This window comes from Chlamydotis macqueenii, chromosome 16 (genome assembly GCF_036417535.1).
Source record: "Chlamydotis macqueenii isolate bChlMac1 chromosome 16, bChlMac1.mat, whole genome shotgun sequence".
In the NCBI taxonomy this organism is placed as follows: domain Eukaryota; kingdom Metazoa; phylum Chordata; class Aves; order Otidiformes; family Otididae; genus Chlamydotis; species Chlamydotis macqueenii.
In genome coordinates this window covers 8262542-8282672 of record NC_141571.1, presented here as the reverse complement: position 1 = coordinate 8282672, position 20131 = coordinate 8262542, and the positions used below count along the sequence as shown (strand labels likewise).

Below are 20131 nucleotides of genomic sequence, written 5' to 3'. Positions count from 1 at the left end.
CAAGTAAGGAATTACTTGTTCCCTCACTGTGCGTGTACAGAACATATAACACTAGTAAAATGAATTTTAGTTTTCCATTCCATTTTGAAATAATTTGGATATTTATAAGTTAATTTATAAAATCTGGACTGAAAATACAATTTACATACATGGGATACTTAATACACAAAGATTACATTAATAGCAGCATAATATTGTCAATCATGCATAGCATCCTCACGATCACGTTCAGTTTTTTTTTTTCCCCAGCTAGAGATAAAAATCTATATAAAACAGTCAAGCCTTTAAGTATTTTCTTCCAGGGAGAAAATTGTAAAGATGTTAAAAATTTAGGAGGTAGTGAATGAAAGGCTAATAATATCAGCATATTTTAAAAAACCTTATACTGAACCCCAGTACCGTTTATATATAAAATTAAGTTTAGCCACTCATAATCAACCATTGATCATCCTGAAGTAACATTTTAAAATATTTCGTTATTAACAGTGTATGCATTAGTAAGATATGGAAGAACTTTAGAAACTTCACGGTAACTGCAGCATTAAGCAATTACATGCTGTGCAGTCTGTCATTGTAAGTAAATACAAACTTCTAAAATTTTTTGATTTATTCTTTAACATTTTCATCAAGTCCCAAATGCTTAGTTTTACTACATTACCAAATTTCTGTAAAACAGAATATTAATTGCGTCAAAAAGAATATTATTATCTCACATTTAGATTAATCAGTTTGCAAGGAAGGTCCTAAGAGATGAATTCTCATGCAATTTAGAGTAGGACTCTAGTTAAATTTCTACAAGTCCTTAATACTGGCATATATATTCAAAATATTCATGCATCTGTTGTAAGTACAGATTAGACAACAGAGTTTGGCAGCACACTAACCTTGGGTGTTTGTACCTAAGCAATACTAGCGTTCCCAGACTCAACCCTCCTGGGTAAGTTGACAGCTCATAGCTATCCAAGCTGCAAAATACTAACGTACCACATTAGACTCAATGTATTCCCACTGAATGAAAACACTACACCTGTATTAAGTGCACTACCAGTTCATTTTTTGTATCTGTGGACCTCATTTCTCTTCTTGTCCAAGTGCCTTTATTCCTTTGATTATTCATAATACATTCAAGTAAATAAAAGGCACAGAAGTGCAAACCTGCATAATAAATGAAAGTCACCCTCCACTGATGATTTAATACAGGAAGGAAAGTCTTTTGATAAAGGAAAAAAAGACATTTTAAAGTAAACAATCTTCCTTAAATAAAGGAAGCGTAGAGCAGCATGGACAGAAAACACATATATCCGAAGTCTACATGTTGCAGAATGAACATTTGTTTTCCTCATTTCACACTAAGTGGATGTAGTTACTTCATTTTTAATAATTATTAGTGAAATAAGTAAAAAATTTCAAAATGCTTGCTCATGTTGGAAAATATTCCAGAGCCCCTGCATATGCACACTGAAGAAACCATAAATAAATTTGACAAAGCAGAACTCTAACCTGGATTTGCAGAGTACCCTTGTCTGTTATGCTAACTCTCCATAAATCAAAACGGGCATGAATACATCCTTTCCTGACATCTACAAGACTTGAACTCCAATCGTACTGAAGGTTTGAAAACACTACTGCTCATGAGAATAATTTAAAATTTGCATTTAGTAAAATTAAAGAGCAGTAATTTCTGAATCAATTTTATTTACATCATTATAAAAAAAAAATCTTAAACAAATAACAGTTTTATTCTCTGATATCCTATAAAGACTTTTACAGATGCCTTAACATTACACTTCCAGTTAGTGTCTTGTTAGTAAAGTTACCAGAGGTAGATGTTTCCCAAAGACAAAGGAAAAAAAGGAAATGGGTTAGTCCCCTTTCCCATTCATTGTATCTCCCCACAGGGTAGAACACGCTTCCAAGCCTACTGGCTCTGCTAAGCACAATACCACAGTACAGAACTGGTAGCATCCTACTTCTTTCTTAGAAGTTGACACAGACTACTGGCTGCCTGCTGAGAAGCTCCATCCATCCTTCTCCCCAATCTTACTTCTCTCCATCTCATTTTCCTGCCACAACTTATGTTCTGAGAGAAGGGTCAGGTTGGGAACCGAGTGCCAAAGTGGTTAAGCAGGAGGTACTAAAAGAGGAAAAATAATGCTAGAAGCCTCTCCCCGCAATTCTCCTAGTAAGTCTGCAGCTGATTACATGTATACTTATGCACTTGCAGTATCAGGACTTGTCATCAGTATTTTGTTTTACATACAGCAACTCTGTCATATTCAAAACACCCAGACAGTGGTACACAAAGATTGGCATTTACAGTTTAGTTCATTATAACGAATAATTTAATATCACACAGCTCAAGCCAGTTCTAGTAAAGTCTCCTTCTGATTTAAAACATTTTTTAATCCAGGGATTTCACTTAAGATGTTCTAACTTGTTTGAAGTCTGAAGAAAGTAGCTTTTTACATAATTCAGACTCACTACAACAAACCTTTGCTAGTAGAAACCTTTACAGCTTCTACTAGGATTGCTATTTTAACATAGATTATGTTATGTTATTTCCATAGCATTAAATTTCCATTTGAATTATTTGAAATTTACTGGGATTAGCAACTAAACCCAATGATATTCTTAAGTATTGCAAACTGAAATGAGAACAGGTCTTTGATACATAAGTGTTAAGACTTTCACATTCAAATTAAAGAATTGTAATTATTAAAAGTAAGCTTACCTGGCCATTAAAAACAGTAAAGGTGCATGACTAATGACTCTGTGATTACACATTCACTTACAAAGGAACAGTCAACTTCAGAAGCCCCCACTTTCAAATCCTGATTTCTTGTTAAGTTACTGACCACTACCACATATCCCTGTTGCTCAACGCATCAGTCAGGGAACTAGACCAACCAAGAACATCTCTTCCCACCCCACCTCCTGCTTATTTTTCTGTTTCCTCATACACAGAGTCACACAAACAGCTCTACCAGTGAAATAGCAGTCCAGAACAGGAATGAAGTGGCTAAAGCAGCTTCATCATACATAAGCAGCACTTCAGATGAACATGAGACCACAGTATAATATTAGATAATCAACCTCACAAAATAATGGAAGTTTACTTCTATAGAACCAGTAGCATTCTGCATTAAAAAAAAGAATCAAGTACCTTTAAAAGAAAGCTCACAGGCATCTCTTAGCTATCCTTCATTTTCAATTTAAATTTTTCTCACACAATTCCAGTCATTTATCAATTATATTCTGTATTCGTGAAGTATTTACAATGAAGTGCAGAATTAACCAAAGTTACTCAACTTACATAATTGTGAACTTCTTGTATTTACCTTTTTCCTTCCTTTTAATCTAACTGCAGTGCTCAGTAGAATGTATTACATATTAAGCCAAATTAAAACATGTATGGCATCTCAATACAAAGTACACCAATGTAATTTCATAGTGTTATTATAGTTCCATCTTCTTCTAATGACTTGTGATCTGGATCTTGTACTTCATATTCCATGTTAATGCTGGCTGCTGAATGATTCAAGTTCATCTCACTGGAAGGAAGGAAACCATTTTGTGTTGACTCATGGAGGAGTTCAATTTGTGTCAATGATTCTAGGCTTTCACTGGTAGGTGCAGCTTTTGGAATCTGCTGTGGCTCACCACTATCTTCAATAATAATGTCCTCTTCATCGCTCTCCTCTTCTCCTTGCAAGAAGTTTGCTAAAATATTTGGCGTGCTACTTGGAAGGCTAGATTCAGTAGACTGACCAGAGCTGCCAGAAGTCCGACTGTTCCTCACAATATTATTTCTCTGGTTTGCTGGTCTTACCGTGATGATCAAGTTACGGCTGTTTGCAATCATCATGTCTGTAACCTGATCAAGGCTTTTCCCCGAAACCTCTATTCCATTCACCTCCAGTACTTCATCATTAACAGCCAGTAAGCCTGTGCTTTGAGCCAACCCTCCAGGGACAAGCCTAGATATGAAAATCCCTGGAACTTTCTCTAACCCATGTGGTGTTACTCTGACGCTAGAGCCATCTCGTATGTAGAATCCAAGGGGTTTGTCAGTTCCGTATTTGTAAAGTCGTACCCTACGATGGGTTTCGGGAAGAATATCTACATCTATAATAGAAGACACCGGTCTGAAGTCTTGTGGCATGCTAATGACAATGTGTGGTTTCTTCTTGTGATTATCCGGACGTAACACATTTGATAAGACATTCTTCTTCCTGGTCATAGTATCCGTACCAAAGGCACTGTAGTCTGCATCTTCTGCAAGATATAGCACATGGATGATTAGATCACTTTGTATGTGGTCCATATCACATTGCTATTGTGCTTTAGGTTAGCAGAATGAAATATCTCATCTAGAAGGTTTCTGGCTTGCTATAGTAGAAACACATTACAGAAGAGCTTTAACGTTATGAAATCAAAGTTTGCAGTATTTTTTGTTTCGTACTACCAAAGGAAAGACAGTACACAAAAATTAAAGCAAGTTAGCAGCTGTAGAAACACAAAGAACTATATTCTAGCTGCCTGAGAGAAAGGTTAGAATGGAAAGAGTGAGTACATTCCTAGAAACATTTTTATTTTATTCAGAGTAATTCCACTGTTAAGTTTTCTCTCCTCAGGTTTCAGATCATTGGAAAAGAAAGAATGAAAAAGGGAAAGCAGCCAGTGTGCCTATTATTGCCTAGTTCCTGGAAGCTAGCCAAGTGACCTGGATTCAAACTCCAGAACGCTTATTCCATTCTGCACTCTTCCCTGCCCCCACGCAATGTAGGTAAAATGGCTGTGGAGCAGAAACAAAGAGATCTCGCACACAAAAACTTCAGGCAAAACTGTTCACACAAGCAACGCTGTAACTGCCACAATTTGATACAGAAGTACGCAAACGGCTCAGAATTTTAAAAAATAAACATATGCAAGTCATACAAATACTCCTAATGGAAGAACAAACATGTTCTGCAGAAACAATTTTGATGCCTGAAATGCCTGTTTACCAAAGCTGTCTCCAACACCAGTGAACCAAAACACATTCAGATCCGAGTTTCCTTGGATTTACACTTGTAATTTTGCAACATTGCATAGATTTTTCTGTGGTGGATAAAAAAAAATAACCAAGCAGAACTGGTTTGCCCTAACCACAGGACGCGGAGAAGTTGAGATTTCTTTGTACTATCACATTAAGATGCCATTGGTACAGCCAAAAAAAGCCAAAGAATTGCTATACATTTCAATCTGTGAATTGAAATAACTATGGAAATGCTATCCTAGTGTGAAATTTCAGGAGAGCTGTCAATTGTTGATGAAAAAAGTACACAGTGAGAGCTGGTAAGTCAGAAGATTATTTTTTTTTCTATGCTAAGATGAAAATATAAAGACATGCACCCATTATATTGGGACTCTTCAGATGCTTTAAGCAAAATAGAACAGAGAAAGTAGTTCTGAAGCAATAGTCTCAACAATATGCCAGCATGTAATACTAACTCCTCCCTTCCCCAGACACTAGGGCTGCTGAAAACAAGAAGCTTTTTAAAGAATAAAATGATTTATCTACTAAGGCAGCCTTGAACTTCATATTCTAGAATGTAAAAGACAACAGGGGAAGAAACAAATTTAAATTGGACCACAAACAAAAATTAATAAACAATATTTACTATAAACTCTTGTGCTTATACAATAGTAATAATAGCTCAGCAGCATTTACATTTATTAACTTTTTGTTTAAAAAAATAATCACACCTTAAGGCAAAGCTGTTTGCTAAAGACAGAACATCTTTTGCATTGAAGTTAAGTTGACAGTAAAGTTCTTCACTTTAACTGACACAAACAGGAGTTATTTCCAAGACAGCTAAGTCTACATGGCTATACTACTATCCAGGGTTGCTTTTGTGACAATCTCAGTCACTTAGGGAGGACATGGATGCCTCTCTAGAATATTATATCCACCTTGCATAGTTAACTTCTACTTCTGCTGTTTCTCAGATTTGGCCATCTTTCCATCCAGACTAGTGTTTCTGCAAGAGTTACTAAAGAGACAAAGGCAGAACTAACACAAATTGTTCCACATGTTACTTTGGCACAGACATCCCACAGGCTCTCACTTCATGTGAGAAAGTGCATACTGAGAGCACCCTAGGGACTTCTCTCTCACCTCACCCACTGAGACACCCTCTGCAAAATCTGCTTCCCTATCTTCTTAGGATCAGCAGGTAAAAATGAAGCTAAATCAAGGAGTGGGCTAGCAAGAACAGTATTAAATTTAACAAAGAAAACTGCAAAGTCCTGCACCTGGAATGAGATAACCAAAAAGCCCAGTTCAGGCTGTGATCTGTGTGGCTGAGGAGCAGCCTGCTGAAAGGGACTTGGTGGTCTCGGTGAACAAACTGAACGCGATTGGGCTGCATCTGCAGGGACACTACCAGCAGAGACAGAGATATTTTAACCCACTACTCGGAGCTCATCAGGCTGCACCTGGAGTACCGTGTCCAGTTCTGGTCCCCACAATTCCAGAAAGATGTAGAGAGAGTGGAGACAGTCCAAAGGAAAGCCATGAAGATAATAAAAGGCCTGGAGAACATGCCCTATGAGGAAAGGCTGAAGTTAGATCTTTTCTCTCTGGAGAAGAGGCGGCTCAAGGGGAACCTCACCACAGTGTTTCAGAGCTTAAAGGGAGACCTCCAAGAAGACAAAGATACGTGGAGAAGAGAGGAGCAATGGGTACAAGCTGCACTGGAAGAGGTTTAATCTCAACAGAAGACAGGTTTTTTTTGGGTTTTTTGTTTGTTTTTTTTTTTTTTTTTTTTTTTTTACAGTGAGAACAATCAATCACTAGGAACAACCTGCACAGGGAAACAGCAGAATCCCCATCACTAGATTTTTCAAAATGCAATTGCACAGAGTGCTAGGTAATCTCATCTAGGCTCCCTTTCCCATAAAAGGTTGGGCCAGATGACCTTTAAAGCTTCTTCCAACCTGAGCTGTTCTGATTCTATGAATTGTACAAGGAAGAGTAGGAAGGTAGAGGCAAATAGAATAAGCTACCCTAGCTATGCTTGAGGACACTGAATTAGATGATTGTGAATAAAGTAAATAATTTTTAGTTATTTGGGAGTCTGAAAGGTTCTCTCAGAAAAGCATAGAATTACTATTGTTGTTCAGCAAAAGATGTTAGGGAGAAAAAAATGTAATTTAAGGTTAAATTAAAACAACATTGGATCTCAAGCAAGAAGGCTTTAGAAATAGCCTAGAACCTCTTCTTTAAATGCCTAAGAGCGTTAAGTCAGTTGTGTTGAAGAGTGGGTTGACTAAAACCAATCCAACCTCACAAACCAAAACTTGTAACAGGGGGACTATGTCTGAAGTGTAAAACATCTCCAAAAATGCAAACTTACCATTTTCTTTGTAATATGTGTTTTGAGATATCTAACTAACTGAAGGTCAGCCATTAAGAATCCTGTACTCCACTGTTGAAAACTGATGTGATAATTTTTCAGACAACGTGGAGCAAATTCTTTTAATGTTTGCTTAAAATTTACAATCAAGGAAAAAACGTGTGAGAAGTTTTGCCCTTATCCCTACTGACAACCCATCCAACCAGTTTTAAGTTAGACATCTGGCTGTGACATTGGGAGGATTTCTGCAACTCAATGAGTTGCAATAGCTTCTTTTTTGGGGGTTTTTTTTTTGGTTTTTTTTTGGTTTTTTTTTTTTTTTTTTAAATTTGGAACTACAATTGGTTACAAAACAACTTGAAAAGGACAATTGTGAAATAAGATACTAGACAGAAGGGTCTTGCTTTAAATATCATTTACCACTAAATACAAAGTAACACAATGGGCTGGCTTAAGGCTTCTTCACCTTCACAGCAGGCCACATATCAGGATCTCTCTCCTGCCACTGAGGCCTTCTGTGCCTCCATGGTAAGTTTGGGATGTACTAGATATACAAACATATACACATTTATTACATCCAGGAAGTAGATTTGCTGTGTCCCGCAAATAATCACAGTAAGTCTGTGCTCTTCACCCAACAGTTAGATCTAGGACTATTCACAACTTCCTTCCCCAACAAGAAATCGTCACGCAGCCTCCCTTCCCACAACGATCAGCTGATAAGGGTTAAAACTTTTGTCCAAATCACGTTTGTCCACAGTTAGTAAAAGAACACGAAGATTAGTTGCAAAAAGGACTGGCTTTGAAAGAAATATTATGTAAATACATCTGTACAAGAAATAACAGATTCAAAAGTGCTTTTAAAATAAAAACTAAGATCAGAAAACCATTTATTTGAAGATATATGAAATTTAGAAGTCTCTTTCAGAAGACAAAAATACAATCAAAAATCTTAACACTGAGCTGGTGCTTTTGCTTTTAGAAACTTACTTCTTAAGTTACATGACACATTGTTGAAATAAAAGCCTCCCAAAATTGCAAGCCATATGTCAAAACATTTAAGAAACTATAAAGCATCAGAAGATAGGTGGGTTTTTTTTTGCACTGTAACAAGTCTTAGTAGTCTAATAATTCAAAACTAGCACAAATCTTAAGATATACAGTTAGTTATATAATTTGTGGGGGGAAAAAAAAAATAGTGAAAGGTTGGGAGAGATGAGCTTTCATCAATCTCAGCCAAAACAGCATGACTCTGTTTAACCTCTCTTACACTGCTAAACAAATTTTCTAAAGCAATATTCTCGACTACAAAGGCATCTTTGTTCTGGCACCTAGCTAATCAGTTTAAAGCTGCAGCGGAAAATATTTTGGCATAAAACCAAAGGACAAGGTGTTAACTATAGATAGTGTTAAGGAGAATGTCCACATAGTGCAAGAATGATTTTTTTTCCTGCACCAGTTTCAAGCTCAAGGTGGCACCAATCTGTATACACATATTGCATGTAATTTAAAACAAAACCCTACAAATACCAAATCTGGTTTCAATTTAACATTGCTCAAGACATACTTAAAGTGTTTTCCTGATCTATTTGCAAAGCAATGTACAGTTACCCCTCAAAAATTAAAATTTCAAAACCCATACATCATTAGGCCATTTGAATATAAACACAATTTAGCGTTTTTAAAATAAGCCTCAAAATCTTGTTTCTTATTTAGTCAAAAGTCATAACAAAACATAGTTTTAGGAAACTAACCTATGTTTTTAGGAAGATGACTCAGAATAGCTAGAGAGCTGTTTAAAAAGACAACTCCTCTTACTTTGCACCAAAATAAAGCTTCTCAGTGAAAACATCTACCTCAAGAGGCACAAATGACTTAAACCAAAGAATACAGCCACATACACACAGAACTCATAAGAGTGACATATTGTAATTTAATATCTGGCAAGTGAGTTTTAAGGACACTATAATGAAGTATATCTTCTGTTATCATCTTTATTATTCTTGTATTTACAATGCAAGGTCTCCCACGTCCAACTGCCCTTCAGGGTCTCTGTGGATTATGTCCCCCTCCACCACTTTATCTTCAGCAAGATTTTTCTCACAGACAGAGTGACTCCCATACATCTGGATTTAATCATGATACATCAGTTTAACCTTTAAATTCCAGATGTCAACAGTACCTGTTAATCTGATACACTGCAGAGCGAAATTCCAATCAGCAACTGTTTTCCACGAACTAATGGCCATTCTTGACTTGAACAATATCAAGCTCCAGTTTAGATTTAGCACTGAGCAGTTTAGGATATTTTAAAGGAATTTAGTTAAATAGAAGGGTCTAAGAGGAATAATGTGATTTCATTTCATTACAGGATCTCTAGGTTTCTTACCACATTAACCAACACACATAAATGCTTTGGACAAACAACTTTCTAGCTTTCATAAATTAGGAGTCAAAATTGAACAGAAGATAAAAGAATGCTTACTCTGGCATAACAAAGTTTCTGAAATCTCAGTCTGATTATCACAATTATCACTTTTTAATAAATGCAAACGCATCTTGTTGCTCCCACTTCAACCCAAAGTTAATAATATTTATCCTAGATTTTATTGTAGTTTGCTCATATCTTATGTTAGCTTTCCACAAATTGCACGTAGCTTCTAAATAGCTAAGACATTATAATAAAATTTCATATCTTTTAAGACAGCAAAAAGTTCCCCACAGTGGCTTTTTGCCAAAGCTCTTAAATTCCCAACTATTACTACTAGAAATACAAAAAAGGCAAAGTTCCCTTAGAAACCCACAGAAATTTTTCAGCTTATTTAAAAGAATATACGAAAGTCACAAGAAGCCTTGCAGGTGGAGAAGTAATTTGTGTCACTTATTACAGTTCCAAAACAACCCAGACCAAAGCAGCCTCATCAATAGCAGGTATTTGTTCAGATATCTGGTTTTCCATTTCAGAGGTATGGCCAATAAATATCTGTGCAACTGGATGACTTAATGACAGCTAAACAAATTATGCTGCACAAATCATGATACATCCTTAACTCCTGCAATGCAGCTTTAGTTACAGGTGAATTATCACAAATTAAATACAGAATCAAGTTATTTCCTTATTATCCGTCAAACATCTCTGTTCTATATGGCAAAGACATTAATGGAATAAAAGTCTCAATTTAATCAAAGCGGTCACAACTAATTCAGAACAAAGGACAGTGCTGGACTCTGATGCACGCCCGAGTTCTTTCCTCCCTATAACTACATAGCCAGAAGACTCTGATGTCAAAGGGAAGGTGATGAAAACTGATACTTTCTACACAGCTTTTCCTGCCAATCAATTCTTGGCTTGATAAACTTAAATGGGTTAATCTTATTTCTAGTTCTGTGCATTGTATTAATTCTATTGTCAATTCCTCACATCAGAGTGACAAGAAATGACAAATTTAACAGTAGTAACAGTCAGCATTAAACATGTAATACTAGTAACAATCTTAAAACATATGGTGTTAAAATATAACCTCAATAATCCCAGTCTGACAAAGTGGCTTATCTGTTCTCGTCATATGGCTACTGTAGGAGATTAAACAGAATCATAGACGTTTTCTATCTCCAGGTTCTATTAAAGCAAATAGTTTGTTTCGTTTGGCAATTCAGGATTGAAAACATAGGCATTACTACACTATGTTATCCTCAATACAAACAAAACAAACCTTTTACCAGCAATACAGCAGCCAGCAAACAGTCACACTGTTTTTGAATACTGTTTTTGTGTCAGGCTGTTGTGGAGCTTATTCATTTTTTGGACTGGGCAAGTTGATAAAAAGCTTACTACGCCCAAGTATCTTCTAAGGAAAATAAGCCTGTCCTAGCAACAACCCAAAACAGTGCAGATCTTTACAAAATAGCTAAGCAAGAAGCAGTCTGCTACTCAAACATCAGTTGACTGCCTTATTACAATAGGAATTGCACATACATGTGTTCATATTCTATAATAAATACAACTTCAAATTGGATTTTTTTTCCCTTCATGTACAAAAGCAGACACTGGAAAGACAACCAGAACTTTATTCCTAGAAGACATAGTATTTTTAACAGCAAATCAATAACCTGAGCAGCACTCACATTTGAGGTTTGCTAACTGAAATAAGCTTGTAATTCTGAAAACTTCAGAATGTTTTATTAGGAAAGTGTGATGAAAGTAGGATATTTACAAAGCTAGTCTTTAATTTATACTGACATTTAATACTTCATGTAATAAGAGTTTCAAGATTCCTTTCCATCCTGTGACGGCCTCTCTTCTTGTCTGATCAAGATCGGAATCTTAAGTGAAAGGCATCCAACATACAGAGCAGAAAACCCTAGAGGTTTAAAGTTTATTTTCATTTACTAGCACAAAACCAGAAAGAAGCATTTGCTAGAGATTTAACTGAACTAAAAACAAGCAAAACAGCACAAAGTATAAATAGGTTGCTAGAGGCAGCTCTTGCAAGAGAGACGAGTTGTGAATACCTTTCATGATCTATAATTATTACAGAATTCAATATGATGAAACCGGACTGAAGGGTTTGATCTCCATACATCACACTGTTTACTACAACACAGTATAACTGGATAAACAGATGATTCACAGACTTCAAGTGCACTTACCTTTTCTCTGAATGAAAATCCTGAGTAGAGGATTGGCTGTAGAAACTGCTTTATGATAATTGTCATCATTATTGATAGGCAGCAGGTCTCCATGAACGTCCGTATATCCCACTAGAACATCAACATTTGGTATCTTGTGCACATGCTGCAATAATCCATAGAACTCCTCAAACTTCCCAGGTTTGGATCTCTCCAGAGAAAATCGTCGAAATTCTGCTCCAAACTACAACAAAATACATCTTACATCATAAATATGAAAATCTAACATCCTCAACCAATAGAATAATTTGAATATTAAACCAGAAATGTTGTGGAATTAAAAGTGCACTGAAAATTACAACCAATAATTTTGAAGTGGCATAAAAAGGCCAGTTTAAACTGGTTCCTCCTCCCCCAAACTCATAGCTATTTTTGGTCTCGATAAAACATGTACTTTTGAATACCCAAAAGTTGTTTCCACTGTTCTGTTTAGATCAGAGCATTTACTAATATAGGAGTTGAGCATTAAGGTGACAAACGTGTGTAAGAATAATTGCAGATTCTTATATTCTTATGAAACAGCCATGCCTTTGGTAAGGGACAGAATTCATGCCCAGCACTGATGCTGGTGGCTTAAAAACAAGATCATGATTAACCTCCTCTGGTATGTGACTACCTGGAACTTTTTCAAAGAAATTTCAGTGCACTTTACAACAGTATGTATAGATTGTTATACAGCTATAGTTAACCTATGCAAGACTGAGTAGTTTTCAGATTCTCAGTTGTTCAGTCAAGAAATGAAAAAACCACTTTGACTTGAAGACTACAAAGAACAGCTACAAAGACTACAGACTACAAAGAACATTTTTTGGTACAAACTCTGCACAGTAAAGCTTTAGGGAGCTGATCTCAAGTCAGCTCTGCTCTTACCAAAAGAGGTATACAAGGGAGGTAAGCAGCCACTACTGCTTAAGAGCATTCCAAAGATCTTCCTGCATGATCAAGACTCAAATATTGATTGCTTAGTCTTTTAAAATATGCTTGTATCCAGGGTATAAACCAGACAAGATTCAGAAGGTATGAAAAGAAATCCATTTAATCATGGGCACTGAACTTTCGGGGTAACATTGCATTTAGTCAGTACGACCACTCAACAAAAAAAACCAAAAAAAACCCAAAAAAAACCAAAACCACAAAACCCACAGCTCCCTAATCCACTTGAGCTTCAGTCTCTTGTATCACCTATACTACAAACACTTCCTAAAAACAATGCTAGTAATGATTCAGTGGTGGCGGGCATAAGACTAAACTGGGTGCAAACAAAAGAGTAAGCCTTTGATGTAGACTAAACAAATCTTAATTTTAGCAAGCACTACTGGTACAATCACAGCGTTCTGCCCAACACAGGCAGAACCCAAAGCAAGCAGAACATTGGATAAAAAAAAAAAATACTCCAAAACTTCCATACCAGGCACACACAACACACCAAAGATGCTAAAAGGAACTAAGAGACAGCAGTAGCCAGGTTATTAAAAGCAGACCAGCTTGTATATGAATTAAAAGGGTAATAAACTAATCACTAAAAAAAAGAAAAAACCAAAGTCAGTTGGTGGCTTTTTTTTTTGATGAATTCTATTGCTGACTTACAGTGAACATAAAGACTTGAAATAATTTCTTTAGCAAGTTCAGTTTTAAGCACAATAGAAGGGCACATGGAACAAAATAGTGACTGCAAGTTTGAGCCTCACAGTATCGCATACCTGGGTTACGTTACACACAGATGTGAAGGTGCACATTACCAAGCCCCTACACCGACCTTTACCTCACATTTGATTACAACCTTTTGGAGAGCAAAAGCTTTAGAGTTCTCATATACAAACAAAGGAATGAAAATAAGGAGACAAGGACCCCGTTGTTAGCACATTAGCACCATGCTAACTCTGACACAGCACAGCAAAACAAGCTACACCTTCCAACACCCCACCTTCCTCCAAACCTTTCAAATAAAGGAATTATCTGGGAACGTTCCTCTTCTAGAACTACTCCAATTTCAGTAACATTAACTAACAATAAGGCAGAAGGGATGATTCATACGTGCTTACAAGAAAAGCAAAGAAAAGCCTGCAGGAGGAACTCCCATCACGTCACAAGCAGCACATAAAGCATGACGTCAGTGAACGACTTTATCCTGTGTCTCTCTCAAATATTTCTTCAGGAATGTGAAGTATGAATGCCGCAAGAACTGTCCATGTATTACATCAATTTACATTGTTTGGCTTCAAAAGACTATGTAGTTCAAACGTAATTCAGTAATAGAAGTTTAAAAAGCCAACAACCTCACTCCCAATTTAGAGTAAATGTTAAATCCTATTGCAGCAAGCATACAAAGGGTCGGATTTTTGAATGCGTGATTTTTATTTTTTTCCACATTATTTTATACATAGTTAGTGCAAACACGAAGAAACTAAGAATCCGGCTATTATTTCCTAACACGGTTTGCCATATGCTCAATGCTATTGTAAAAGCAGACCAAAGACAGAAGTAAAACTAAGCAATTTCATAGTTTAACACCCTGAGATGTTTTCATTTTACATCAAATATTACACTCCATAAAATTAAATAGGCTGCACTTATAAGTTTAGAGGAGATGAAAGACTGGAAGAGTCTAACTGAAGAAGAGAAGGCTTCTTGCCACCTGAGCTCTTTACAAACACATGCTGTTACACTGGTAAATCGTCTGGGAAAACACAGCACAAGTGATGTCAGCATACTAGGAAATTACTAGAGAAACTCAATTAAGACTTACTCACGAGAGACATCTTTAAGTCCTCTGTAACACAGCATTCTGCTGCTATACTGCAAGTCTGCAGCAACGATAGAACATGAACTACAGTAACCATATCTGTTTTATCAGTATATTAGATTTCATTCTGAAAAAAAAATATTATTCCAAGTAATATGAGAGATGGGGGAAAAAACTGAATTTTACATCTCGAGAACTAGAAGTTTATTTTGGGGCTTTCATACCATCATGAGGAACTCTAATTTGGGGTATAAAACTTGATTTTCTATGATGAGAGAAAGGGCTAACTGGAATTAATACACCATGGGGATTCCCCAGGGCAAGTTCAGACCAGTTACACAAATTAAATAAACTAGACTAACAAAAGGATTTTACTGCCAACTGCAACTACAGTTGGGCTGTACTAGCACAGCTTTGTCCGCTGGGGTACGATTATTGATTTGGAGTTATCTAAATAAAGAGCTGTACACCACACCGATAAGCCTCCAAAGCCCAGACCACCCCACAGTAATGGTGCCCTGCAGCTCTCACATCAGCCTTTCTTCTTTTTCTTTAGAATTGCTTATTTTCATAAAAGGAAGGTGACTCCTATGCTATATTAAATCCAAGTGCTGTTAAATAATGCATTAGTGACAAGTAGTTCTAGGAATGCCTTGAAACCTGCTTCATAATATGCGCTTAAAGAGACATTGGAACTTCTACACTTCTCTGTACAAAAACCAAAGAGCACGTCTCACAGGTGATCCCTAGGTATATTTTAAATCAAGGAAACACACACAATGGGGGAACAGTAAGCCTAGAATTTCGGGCTGAGACAACAAGTATTTTGTTTATAAACACATTTTACCAATTGTTTTCAGTCTTACAAGAGCACAGATGAAAAAAAAGACTTCACCAACCACAGTAACAGCTATGTTAACTAGAATTTGAAATCATAGCCATCAGCTATTCCTGTGCTTTCTGGTTTGGTTCACATAAAAGTTAATTTAACACTTCAAAGAAGCCATCATCATTCAAGCTATAGAGACGAACCATACATTTTCTAGAAGTTTCAGCACTATGTTATCCTTAAAAAAACCACACAAGACCACAGGTGCTGACTGCTTCACCTATACTGCTGCTGTAACACTTGATCAGCAGGAAAGGAAGGTACAGAATATAGACAACAGACCGTAGGCCAGTTTAAAAAAAGCCCACAAGAGACATATTTTTCTAGCAACGAAGAAAACACATTCCCATGTGGGTGCACTTGCAATTTGCCTAGAGAATTAAAAAGGAGTTTTAACTCAAGTTACACACATTTCTTTAACTAATAGCTTGACACTCCACCTAATACTGCACATCCAACACTTCTGCAGTTGTTATCTGCAGAATGACATGTCAACAAAATATTACAAGTATGAACCAGAACATAAATCTAACTTCTTTCAGAACATCAAAGTTTTGTCAGCAAGACTTTGTCTAACCAGCACATGAAAAATTAACAATAGGAAGAACTGATGCAGATACACCAGTTCTGTAAATTCTCTGCAGATCAGAGAATTTACAGAATCGTGCAAAGCTTTGACAACTAAGAAAGCGTTGGCATAAGCCATGACATACAGACACACACTCATAAAACAATTGTCAGTGCAAAATCCTCAGATCGCCTCTAAAAGAAGGCAAGCTCTACTTTAAGATAGCCAGGGCTTACCTCTACCAAGCAGTGCAAGCTGTAAGAATATGCTGTGCCCCACCAAAGTACTAAAACACTGCCACTAAGTACAATAAATTTTTAAAAAGGACAGAAACAATCGCTATGTTAAACAAATGTACTCTTTTCCTAATTCAGAAGAAGAAAATACTTTGCAGTTTGTGCACTGACTCTAAATAGCCCAGCTATCCCAAACTTTCCCCACATGTATACTTCTCTGTATGTTTTTTTAGTCTACGCAGAAACTAAGGGGCCAACTCCCCTAACCTGTTTTACAAAAACACTTCAAAAATACTTATTTCCCCCTCCCCCCCAGCCCCGCCGCGGACAGCGCACCCAGAAAGCGACACCACCCGCCAACTCCCGCTGCCTTCGCCTCGCAGCAGCCTGAGGAGACCGGAGGCAGCTGGCTGGAGCGGGGACGGGCAGGTGGGGAGGGGGTCTGGCCCCAGCCGCAGCCCGGGCACCACCGCCTGGCTGAGCCCGGCGGCCCGAGGGGCGCTCAAGCGACACCGGCTGACACCGGCCCCTCACCGCCGGTGCCACCTCCGGCAGGTGAGTCAGCAGCTCCGCCTGCCCCCGTCCCCCCACCGCCCCCCCGCTTCTCACCGCCCTTCTCCACAGCGACCCTACGAGCAGACGCCCCCGCAGGCCAAGGCCAGGCCAGGCCGGCTCCCTCCCGCCCCGCCGCCGCCCGCGGCCCTCACAGAAGTCCTAACCAGCACAGCACGCACCTTGCTCTTCACCTCCATGGTGCCCAGGCCCCGGCTGCCCGCAGCCCCGCGGTGAGGCCGGTTCATGCCGCCGGCGGGTCGGTGCCTCCTCTTCTCTCCTCTGTCTCTCCCCCGGGTGCCCCCGAGCGCGGTGCGGGAAGGGGATAAGGGAGGCGGAAGGGGAGGGAGGGAGGGAGGGCGAGCGGCGCGGCGCGGCCCGAAGCCAACTGCCCCCGGCAACCGCGGGCGCTCCGCCGGCTCCTGCCGCCGCGACGCCTCCGCCCTCAGACAGGGGAGAGAGGGCGGGGCCACGGCGGCTCCTGGCACCTGCCGCGCCGCCGAGCCAGCCGCCAGCCGCGGGGGCGGGGCGCGGCAACCGCGCGGCGCCGCCACAGCGCCTGCGCCGCAGGGAGGGGCGCCGGCCGGCGGAGGGCGGGGCCGCGCACCTGCCGCTGGCGGGCATGCGCAGTCGGCGGCTGGCGAGAGGGGCCGCGCACCTGCGGCTGCCCTGGCGGCGTTCCAAGATGGAGGCGGCCGCCCGCGCGGGTGAGGAAGAGGAGGGGCTGTTGTGTGATAAGGAAGTTAGGGGTTTTTTTATTTTTTTTTCCTTTTCCTTCTCCTAGGGAGCAGGTGTGGGATGTGCCTCGACAACCTTTGCCCTGGAGTAGCCGGGTCTGGTGTGTACACACAGGGCTGCGGTGGCTGAAGCGCGGTTCCCAGGCCTTCTCCTCAGCGCGGCCTGGCCCCGGGCTGCGTCCCTCCCCGCGGAGAGCCCCTGGCCCGCGCCTCCGCGCCCCCCCGCAGCGCTGGGGAGGCGGGTCCGGCAGCCGCCAGGCCCCGGCGCCTCGCAGCCTCTGTGCTCCGAGCCCCTAGGGCCAGGCTGCCCCGGAGGCAGGTGGCATCAGGACACCTCAGACATCTTGGCATCCTGCGAATCTAGCACTGAGAGTGCGCCAGGGTTAGAGTATGTATGGACAGGTTACATAAAATAAGGCTAGGTCGGGTTGAAAGTTCGAGTTCTCTTACTCTCAGAATGCATCTGTATGCGCATGCTGGGCATAAAGGTGTTTGTGGAGTTTGTTTTCGTTTTAACCACAAATAATATTGCAGGATGTGGTAACATGTCAGGGTGATTATCTTGGGTAACCTTGTTTATTGGTTTAATTCTGAGATAGATCAATTCTTTTCACAAAAAGGTCTGCTTAGTCACCCTGAGAGAGGTACTGACAAAACTCTTCAGTGGAGAGACCATAAACACCTTACAATCTGAAGAAAAATTACTTTTCGCTGAGATAATTTTACATGTATTGGCATGCAGATTAATCTAGTGTGGTGGTTTAGCCACACACCGGCTACCGAGAGGAAAATTAACTCCATCCCTGCTGAAACCAGGACATCTAGTTATGTCAACAAACCTTTGAAATATAGGTCTCTCCCTAGTCCTATAAACCTGATGGAACACAGTGTGAGGCATCCTTGGGTAGATGTTATGTAGATAACTGCGAAGGGAGTTCAAACAACTTGCAGTTGAGGCAAGGTTTGAGTGTCTGGTCAGTTCTCAAGTCTCAGTTGGTAATCAGTGATTAAAAAACACATCCAGTACTGAAATCACTTTTAAGTTGGTGCTGTTTATTGTACAGTTGATTTTAATCCTGTCATGCCAAAGGCAAAGAAATTGCAACTATCACTCAAGCCAAGACAAGTTGTAATTAGTACAGAGGATATTGTTAATTACTAAGTATAGTTTGCTGTCAGACAGTGTCTAGGTGATTTCAAGTCTTCCCATCCTTTATCTAGTACGTTTTGGTTTTACATTGCAAAAGAATACATATAGAATTCAGTCTCTGAATTTAGATAAAATCTCTGATCCTGGTGTAATAGAAGATAGATTATAGCTATATGAGCAAGACTTGGATAAAATCTCTTATTTTGTCGCTTTATAATTACAAAATGGAAAAGAGTTTGGGCTGCTTTCCATTTCTGTCTTCTACAGCAGGCTTTGCTTAATGAGCTGCAGGAAAACCCAGAGAAGAGTGCAAGTAATAGAAGCAACAGTGCCTTCTCCAGGTTTTTAAAGCTTTTGGTTTGCCTCTTTTCTTTTGGAGAGAGGGAGGAAGAACCTCCTGAAGATGATTTGTGCTTGAAGCCATGGTGCAACTAATTTTATTGCTATAGATTTATGAAGTATCGTCTAAGATAATTTTTTTCTCTGGTGCATTCCTAGCATGATTGGAGTGCCATGTAGTGGGTGTGGTAGCATGCTTAAGGAGTCAGGGCAAATTCATTTCGAGTCACTGGAACCAACCTAATAAAAAGTATTAATCACTAGCTTGCTTTCATCACAAGGAGCTGATGTATGAGGAAGGAATGTGATAAACAATTTGATTTAGATAAAGGTAGGGAGAGGGGCAGGCTTTTTGTGCCAGTTGTAACACAAGTTTATAGAGCTATTTTAGTCACAAGTTCTGTAAAACCTGTGATTCAGACTTGATCAAGCTATTCATGGCACGTTCAGTTTCAGCTTCTGTGAAGTTGAAAGACAGGTTGGGTTTCCTGATCTCTGGACAGTTGGGGAAGTTTTTTGGGAGGCCTTTTTTTCCTTTGTTTGTTTTGGTACAGAAATTCACTCATTAAGTCCACCATGGAGTATTGCGAGATTCTACCATAATGCTTCTTTCCCATCTCGAGACTTCCTACATTTTAATGGAACACCATTTTAATGGTGTTCTATTTAGCCCTCCTGGGAGCTGCAAGAACACTTCCAAGAATAAAGCATAGAAAATATCTGCCAATGTATGTTGACTGTTATTGATGACCCACCTAAACTTTTATTGCATAGTTCAAGGCTTAGGTTGGTTTTATATTTAACATCAACTATTCTTTATTTACGCTG

The 20131-nt window shown here is 39.2% G+C and overlaps 1 protein-coding gene across 1 annotated transcript; it reads right to left on the bottom strand.

Annotated features, from left to right (window-relative positions):
- Positions 1-1012: 1012 nt before the first annotated feature.
- PARD6B (par-6 family cell polarity regulator beta) lies at positions 1013-17487 on the bottom strand. Its single transcript, XM_086760828.1, has 3 exons — positions 17260-17487; positions 12051-12273; positions 1013-4275 (listed from the first exon to the last, which is right to left on the bottom strand). Exons 1-3 carry the CDS (start codon positions 17323-17325, stop codon positions 3446-3448), a joined length of 1119 nt encoding a protein of 372 aa, XP_086616954.1. The 5' UTR covers positions 17326-17487; the 3' UTR covers positions 1013-3445.
- Positions 17488-20131: the final 2644 nt, after the last annotated feature.